An 8,858-nucleotide genomic window follows, 5' to 3' on the forward strand; every position below is an offset into this window, starting at 1 on the left:
AAAAAAGAAAAATATATTAGCATAAATGAGTAAGTATAAGACAGTATAAAACAGAATAGCCAAAGCCTTAAGCATCACATTGAAATAGGTAATAAATCTGATTGGAAAAAAAAAAAGGAAATAAATTTAAAGTTGAAAAACCTCTCTTCTTAAAACTATGTTAAAGTTTCGGATTAAAGACGGTATTTTGAACCATTTGACTTGCCGTACATCCAGTTGTGCTTCTTGCGCACGCTAGTTCTGATCGTACGTATGGTAACTAGGCAACTACGTAAGAATTGTAGTATGGTTGCGTAAAGGGAAACAGGCATTCCTAGGGGAACAGAATCGACTGCTACACCGGCGGAGAGAGTCGTGAAGACGAAATAAAGCAGTAAGAGAACATTAAATTGTTAGGTCAACTTTAAAACACATGTAATCACCTTATTTGTTTTATACCAATGCTATCTGTAAGGTATAAATGCGTTTGGGTGAATAAATGTCTGTAAGAACATCGGATGGACTGTATTTTTGTCGTTTTGTTAGGTTAATGCTTCAGCTACAGATGATGTGTTGCGCAATTGTTAATTGGGTTTCTTTCTTTAGTAATGGCATTCATTCTCACTACATAAGATACCTGTCTGTTATGTAGTGCCCTGTTATACTGCATTACTGTGTAATATTTATGGTTTCTATAGCCGTGGCATCATTATGATGGTATGAAGAGATGGATTAATTCATGTAGGACGCCACTGAAGGCCTAGGTGTAAAATGCACGGCCCGCCACTGGAATTAGGATAATATACAGTATTAAGATAAAATACATAAAGTTGTTAGATCAAAACTGGAGCATGTGACACGGCAAACAAAAATATCCAGATTGAAGAGTGAATGACTGAAGAAATGTTGTGATTAAAACGCCACCAAACGCACTTAACAGAGACAACTGCTGCTAGATATTAAAATTACTCACAACATCTAAACCATGAGAACAATGATATAACTGAACTAAAACCAGCACTTACCAAACAGAACAAGATTAGAGGACTGAAGAGTTCGCGCTATTATTGTTGTTCTTCTTCTACGGATTGTGTTGTGACTGGCGGTGAGCAAAGAAACTTCAGATGAATTACCGCCACCTGCTGGACTGGAGGATGGAGCTTCGACGCGCAGGGAAAATATTTAACTTAAAGTAGCTTAAAGTACACAAAAAGTAACACTGAGTAACGCTGAAGTCAGGGAAAATATCAAGAATGCACTGAAACATGCGGTATGATGTATTTCAGTTGCTTTTCAGATGAAATGCTTTCTTCTGATTCCACCTAGTGGACGCCGTTATTAGCATAATAAATAGGCTAAGTATTTGTCTATGGTTATTAGTGCGCATGCGCAGATCGAACCGCCAAAAGCCCAAAGTAGCCTATACTTCACTTTGATAATAATAATAATAGTAAAAAAAAACTTCACTTTGATGAACTCAAACAATTACAAAATATGTTAGAAACACCTTATATTGTGCATTTATTGATTATTACAAGTTGCATTTTAAACAGTTTGCTACACAAAAGTGAGACAAGTTCTGGGTTTTACTGAACGGTTTACTGACCGCTCTCTGAATCAACTGCGGTTTGCTGAAACCAAGCGTGGTAGATAAGGACATTCAATCATATATAGGCTATTAATGTATAAAACAGGAATGAGACTCATCCCTTGAATACGGTAATCTCCACAGATTCTTTTTATATTCCAAAACACTTAGCCTACTTAACGGGAGATTATAGCAAGACAAGACATTCTCTTAGCCTTTTCTTCAGACCTCACATCAACAAGGAAGAAATAATAATAATAATAATAATAATAATTTGTAATAGGCTAGTTATCAGCTCACGAATGGTGGAAGGAAATGAAGAAAGGTCATTATTCAAAGCTTTGGATTTAGTTGAACAATTTTCATGTGCCTCTGGTCTTAAACTTAATATATCCTGGAGTGTCATTTTTCCTCATCATACTTTTTTCAAAGCCTAAAATCGTTTCTCGTCATCGAAAACACACAGGGATCGCTTAATATAAGAAAGCAGTTTTGAACGGATGAACGGTGTTCATTCATTCTTCTGTATTTTATTGTAATTATGCATTTGCCAACATTAATGTTCTTAACAGTGTTTTAATTTAAATATAATACATCTACACTACTATATTATGGAGATATGATGAACATAAAATGCCACTGAACCTTTTCTGAAGACAGTCAGTTCCTTCCAATCAGTGAATGACTCTGGTTCAGTGCTCATGGTGGAATAATTGTTTTAATAAATAAGTCCATATAGCAGCAGATGTTTTAACATAGCTGGGTCTTATTTGATAACTTATCACTTATTTCATTAACCCGATTAACCTCAAAGCAGCAGTGAACTGTAAGAAACATGCAGCTGCTCACGAAGTTAAACATTCAGATAATTACAAGTGTATGTTTGAACAATCATAACCACGTTATCTTCATTCTACAAACAACTTGGGTAACTTGGACATTTTTCAAATTTAAAATAACAAATAACAGTAAAACAAGGGCAATAATTCAACACTAATTAATTGAGCTCTCAAGGTTTTGTTTCTCCAGTCGTATTGACTTTAATTTTGGGCAGTGCTTCTTTGTGTGAATCAGTGCAGTTCCGGAACATCCGAATCTCTTGCCGCACTGATGGCACTGGAACAGTTTCTCTCCAGTGTGGATTCTCTCATGGTTTCGCAGGCCTCCTAACTGTAACGGTTCTGAATATCATCAGCACAACAGTGATAATGAAAACCATAATGACGAATAATATGTCCAAGGGGCATAATGTAAATAATAAACAGTAATGGGCCGAGAACAGAGCCCTGGGGAACACCCTGTCTAAGTAAAGCAGTGGAGGAGTTATAATTGTTTATAGCAATGTAGTATTGTCTATTTGTAAGATAGGAAGAGAACCAGGATAACAGGATAGAGTGAAACAATAATCACAAAAAAGGTAGCACTTTTTAATTCCTTGAGCTCTTAAGGTCTTGTTTCTCCAGTCATATCGACTTTAATTTTGGGCAATGCTTCTTTCTGTGCATCTGTGCAGCTCTATAATATCCGAATCTCTTGCCGCACTGATGGCACTGGAATGGTTTCTCTCCAGTGTGGATTCTCTCATGGTTTTGCAGGCCTCCTAACTGTCCAAAACTCTTCTCACAATGTGAGCACTTGTAAGGTTTTTCTCCAGTATGGATCCTGCGGTGCACTTTCAGCTGAGTGGCTGTAATAAAGGCTTTTCCACAATCTGCGCACAAATACTCTTTCACACCAGAGTGGATTTTTAGATGTTCTTTAAAACAGCGCCGCCATGAAAACCTCTTTCCACAAACAGAACACAAGTAAGGCTTCTCTTTTGTGTGAGTTTTTTTAATGTGGGCCTTTAGTTGTGATTCCAGAACAAACCTCTTATCGCACTGATCACACTTAAATGGCTTTTCTCCGGAGTGAAGGAGTTTATGAACTCTGAGACTATTTGACCATTTGTAACTCTTTCCGCACTGATCACATGTGTAAGGCTTCTCTCCGGTGTGAATTCGTGAGTGAGTATGAAGGTGGGTTTTAGTTGAAAAACACTTCTCACAATGAGGACATGAGAAAGGCTTTTCTTCACTGTGAACTCTCATGTGACGACTGAAGAGGTCTTTACGTCTGAAACTCTTTTCACACTGAGGACACTTGAATGGTTTCTCATTACTGTGAGACTTTAAGTGAGTGCCAAGCGTTCCTTGACTTATAAAGCTCTTTCCACAGTGCTGACACACATACGGCTTCTCTCCGGTGTGAATCCTTATGTGACGTATTAAGCCTTGTTTACGTAAGAAACTCTTTCCACACTGAGGGCATGTGAACGGTTTCTCTCCGGTGTGAATTCTCATGTGTTCTTTGAGGTTTCTTTTACTTGTGAAGCTCTTTCCACACTGATGGCATGTATCGTCATCATTCTCCTCTTCAACAAACTCCATCTTTACATCACAGCTCATTGCCATGCAGAGGACCAGATCTGAAAAAAGAGATTATTTTATACATTTAATTCCACTTTAACTTTATGGAACAATGCATTTTAAAACTTAAATGACCACTGTGTCTGAAACTGGGTAAAAAAGCAGAGCTACTGTATAATAAAGTAACTCCAAACACAGCAGGGTTACTCGCCAGTTTTCTAATCTAATACCCAATGTGTTGTATTGACCAATATTTTATTAAAATTAACAGCCTCAATGCTTCACTCAAAAGAAGTGGCTCTTAAAAAACACACTTTGAGAATCAGAGGACACCAGGGTTGTGTAACAGAACCAGCCGAATTAGTTCTTAAAATGAGCCCAATCACGGTCAAAACTAACCCTATTGCGTTCCGGGGGTTATATTAGGATACCTTGATTTACGTCATTAATGTACACACATTTTAAATCCCATCAGCCGTCTCTTCACTTCAATCAAGCATTGTTTAAACAATAGCACAAAATTACACCTAAAATGATGCTGCAACCATATCTGAATGAAAATGCACATTTTGCATATTAAAGGTGCAATAGGTGATTGTCTTCAGAAACATTTTTTGTTATGCTGGTTGAAAGTCTCTTCACATCCCGATAGCAATCATTAAGTTAAGTGGTCTAAATGTATTTATCTGTATTTATATATTCTGTGGAAGGCGTAGGACCAAGAAATGTACGTCCAATCAAAACACTCGGTCCGAACGTTTTAATTAGCTTTCCTACCTGTCTGTCAACTTATGTATCTGCATACCTCTGCTCACCCGGTTCGTGCAGACAGGATACGTCATCAGCGCGTTCACGCACGCTGTGCGAGAATGGCAGACCTGGCAGACAAACATCAACAACCCGATCTTCCTTTCTGGTATTGTAGTACGCTGAAGTGCAGGCACTTGTAGCAAATGTAGCACTGCCAGTTGTTGATGGAGATTCTTAGTCCTCCTTTCCGTTCTTTCAATCTCTTTATGTATACGTCGACTTTCCATGTCCATTATTGTGAAACCCGCGAGACACAACAAAAACACAGCTCCGATCACAGCGTCCTCCATCCTCCTGTTGTTAATGTTGTTCTTCTTTGTTTCCGTTGTTGAACGCCGCGCACAAATGACGTCGCTGTCGACTGGCTTACGTCACTTCTTAGTACACACTGTCGGTGCGAATGCAACCCTTTAAATGGTACTGGGAAATAGTTCGCGCAAAATCGTCCCAGTACTTTAGTACTGTACATTTAGTTCTGGAACTAAAGCGGTGCGAAAGGCCCTCATGTTGTCTCTGGTATTCTGGTCTGTGAGCTTATAGGTTCAGGGGGCGTAGCTTTGGACGGTGATTGCAGGGAGGGTGGGACGTTCGCTTTCAGTGCTATCAGGCTAAAGTTAGCATTTTCCAAGATCTCCTACTGCACCTTTAAACAACTGCTGACATTACTGATCATTCAGTGATTATTTGGAAAATTAGGTCGAGAATTACGCTAAGCATAATACACTAAAGGTTAAAAGTTAGGTAAATGTAACTCTAATTTACCCTATAGTAAAAGATGAAGTCTACCTGAAGACCTACTTGTTTATGTTGACCTTCTGTTCATTTCATTTTTGACTTAAAAAGAAATAATCAGAAACGAGAAACAGTTTGTGCTTTTCCATTTTGTTTAAAAATAGGAAAAATTATAATTAAGATAGATTTTTTTTTAATGGGTTTACTACAGAGCCCCAAACATGACATGTGCGGGAAAAAAATTGTTCCCACGAATTACGTCAATACTAATCCCACGACTTAATGTATGACTTAGTAATTTGCTCCCTCCTTTTAAATAAACCATAGGGGTGTTGTGTTCTCTCTCAAGTGTTGTTTGATAATGCTTTCAGCACAATCAAACTCGATGGATCAATGAACACTAACATCGGTGATATCGAGAGGATTTGGCGATTCCAATTGACGTATTAAATGATTTTATTATTATTATTATTATGGTTCTTTTAATTATTACATGATGTGTAGGTCTACTACAATCAATTTGAATTTCATCGCATTACCGCACAACTGACGTGAAGCAAGGATAATAAAAGATTAAATCTGCTTACTCCTCATTAAAAAAAATATTTAAAACATTTAGGCTAGATCTATTGTACAATGCATAGTCCTATAATTAAAATTCTTAACCGTCTAAAATATATGTCTGAACACTGTAATCAGCCATCAATGAAAATAAGAGCAGGTTTACTTCAGACAAGGAAATTCCAAAAACTTGCCACAAGGGAATTTTTTAGAAAATAAATTAAGACATGAGGAAATATGAAATAAGTTCATTCACTTTATAAAGCACTTTACAACTGCACCTGCAGACCAAAGTGCTGTACAAGCAGCATAGAAAAACATAGAACACATAAAAACAACACACAACCTAGTAATACATCAATTACTAGCCCAACCTCTCAAAGGCTAACGACAAAATATAACTTTTAAAACACGAGCTTTAAAAGCATTTAACAAAGTAATCTCCCTAAGTTCATGAGTCAAACAGTTCCAAAGCCTTGGGCCCGCAACAGCAAAAGCCTGATCCCCTTTTAGCTTTAAATGAGTTCGAGGAACAGCAAGTAATGACTTATTGCTTGATCTTAAAAACCTAGGTGCTTGGTGAAGAGCAATAAGCAATAAGCCATCCCATGCACTGCTCTAAAAACATATAGCAGAATTTTATATTTTATCTTGAAGTCCACTGGTAGCCACTTAAGAGAAGCCAAAATCTGAGAAATATGATGACTTTTCTTAGCTGCACTAACTGCAAACGTGATATAGTGGTCTAACAGGAGCAGGACCCCACAAACAAAACATTGCAATAGTCAAGGCGAGACAGAACAAAGGCATTAATAACCTTCTCTTAATCTTTTCTCGACAGTATAGACTTTAATCGAGCAATAGATTTGGAAGAAGCAACTCTTAACCACAGCATTAATCTGCTTATCAAGTTTCAGTTCTGGGTCAAGCACAACACCTAGATTCTTTACTTGGTCATGGCAGTAGTCGGACCATGTGCCTAAATATGTGGCAATATCTGTGCATCCTCTGGCAGGGCCAAAAAGCATAATCTCAGTTTTACTTTGGGTTAGTTTAACCAAATTATGAGTCATCCAGCTCTTAACCTCCTCCAGACATGCCAAAAGTAAATTAGCACCACAATGCTCTACTGATTTCAAAATGAGATACATTTGTGCATCGTCGGCATTAGGGTTGCAAAAAGGTGGAACATTTCCAGTAAATTTCGGAAACATTGCAGAAATTTTGGAGGAAATTGTCCATGATTTTTTTGGGAATATTCCAGGAATTTTTGGAAAGTTTCCGGAAATTTACCGGAAATTGTCCACCCCTTTGCAACTCTAGTCGGCATACAAGTATTTTTTTTAAATCGAACCCAGAGGCAACATGCACAAAGAAAATAAGATAGAGCCAACAACAGAACCCTGAGGTGAATAAAAATAAATAAATAAATGATTAAGAACATTTATTAAAGAGGAGTTGGAGTATAGACGCACAGTTGGCTTGGAAGACGTGGACCTATGGTTTATCCATTCTGCAATGCGAACTGGAGGTAAGCTGCTAAATTGTAGCTAGTTTGATAGCGACGGAACTCATAAAGACCTCCCTCTTTTTGCTGCATTAAAGATTAAATTGTTTAAGTTCTGTTTTCACACAAGCACAGTGAGGGAAAAGCACTAAGTTATCGGTTCGTAGCTCTGCTTCAACTCACGAGGGGCGACCAAAATTTCTGACATGTCAGAAATTCATCCAACTGTACAATTGCCAGTCGCTACTCATTTCTCGTTTCACTACACTACACGAACACTGCACGACAAATGACAAAGCTGAAATTCGTCTAAAAAAAAAGGGTTGCATGAGTCAGAATTCGGCTCAAAATTCGACGATAATCGCACAGTGTATGCCCTGCTTAAAGTATGACAGGACTGAAACGGGGATGTAGCCTGTTCACAAAGAGAGTGCTATTCACAAAACATTCAAGAAACAGAATGGATTAGTAAATCTTGCGCACATTACTTAAAACGAGGTAACACATTTTGGAAATCGCTAAATTGTACTACACTGAATCCAGTTACTTATATATTTACTTAGATTTTGCTTCAAAATGCATTTAATTTGAAACGTCTCTACAAAAAATAGGGGGAAAAAAAATCTTCGCTTACAGGCAAAAAGAAGTTGCATATAGACATTATGTAGCCCCGCCCCTTTTCAGGACGGCGCTCGCTGTCTTATGTATTCGAATAGTTGATGGGCACCATTGACTTCCATAGTAGGAAAAAAATACTATGGAAGTCAATGGTGCCCATCAACTGTTTGGATACTACTAACATTTTTCAAAATGTCTTCTTTTGTGTTCAACAGAAGAAAGAAACTCACACAGGGTTGGAACAAGTGGAGGGTGAGTAAATGATGATTTTCATTCTGGAAGTGAACTTATCCTTTTAGAACAATCATGTCGTCTGTTTCGCAGTGCAGATGGATTTTGTTGATACGGATTTAATTTGATTGTTAAAAGCCATATATTATTGTATTCTTCTAACAGAATTTACTGATCAAATCTAAGAAATTGACATTAAGAGATCATGCATAAATTTAACAAGGTTAGAAAAGGGGGCAAAATTCTTCCAGTAAAGTACTTTTACATAAAAGTTCATTTCACAGTGCTGTAACCTGACCAACGCACAGAATATGAATATGAGCCTAAAATAGCTCTAAACAATTTGTATTCATACTTGTGAATTACCTTGATGTTACGTAATTTTAGGTAGCCATCTAATCAGCCTTGATAGTAGGGAAAGGGA

The 8,858-nt window shown here is 37.5% G+C and overlaps 3 protein-coding genes and 1 long non-coding RNA gene across 4 annotated transcripts in view; 1 reads left to right on the forward strand and 3 right to left on the reverse strand.

Annotated features, from left to right (window-relative positions):
- LOC107698970 (uncharacterized) overlaps positions 1 to 423 on the forward strand; it is a 3,742-nt gene extending 3,319 nt beyond the window's left edge. The window contains exon 3 of the long non-coding RNA XR_001635401.1: positions 397 to 423. This is a non-coding gene — a long non-coding RNA (uncharacterized LOC107698970). The remainder of the gene's footprint in view (positions 1 to 396) is intronic.
- Positions 1 to 1,090, reverse strand: part of LOC107698966 (zinc finger protein 501-like) — a 17,567-nt gene extending 16,477 nt beyond the window's left edge. The window contains exon 1 of the mRNA XM_016500111.1: positions 1,005 to 1,090. The gene's annotated coding sequence lies outside the window, so the exon portion shown is untranslated. The remainder of the gene's footprint in view (positions 1 to 1,004) is intronic.
- LOC107698959 (gastrula zinc finger protein XlCGF8.2DB-like) overlaps positions 1 to 8,858 on the reverse strand; it is a 31,413-nt gene that overhangs the window by 6,515 nt on the left and 16,040 nt on the right. The gene's annotated exons all lie outside the window — the stretch shown is intronic.
- Positions 2,685 to 4,817, reverse strand: LOC107698940 (gastrula zinc finger protein xLCGF3.1-like). Its single transcript, XM_016500080.1, has 3 exons — positions 4,781 to 4,817; positions 3,933 to 4,034; positions 2,685 to 3,839 (listed from the first exon to the last, which is right to left on the reverse strand). Exons 1-3 carry the CDS (start codon positions 4,815 to 4,817, stop codon positions 3,031 to 3,033), a joined length of 948 nt encoding a protein of 315 aa, XP_016355566.1. The 3' UTR covers positions 2,685 to 3,030.

Source organism: Sinocyclocheilus anshuiensis, unplaced genomic scaffold, assembly GCF_001515605.1.
Source record: "Sinocyclocheilus anshuiensis isolate Anshui unplaced genomic scaffold, SAMN03320099.WGS_v1.1 scaffold270, whole genome shotgun sequence".
Taxonomy (NCBI): domain Eukaryota; kingdom Metazoa; phylum Chordata; class Actinopteri; order Cypriniformes; family Cyprinidae; genus Sinocyclocheilus; species Sinocyclocheilus anshuiensis.

Coding starts and splice junctions, on each gene's coding strand:
- LOC107698940 (XM_016500080.1), bottom strand. CDS start 4,817: ATGACGTATCCTGTCTGCACGAACCGGGTGAGCAGAG. Junction 4,035..4,780: donor CACGAACCGGGTGAGCAGAG/GTATGCAGATAC, acceptor CTCTTTTTTCAG/ATCTGGTCCTCTGCATGGCA. Junction 3,840..3,932: donor GTGTGGAAAGAGCTTCACAA/GTAAAAGAAACC, acceptor TACGTAAACAAG/GCTTAATACGTCACATAAGG.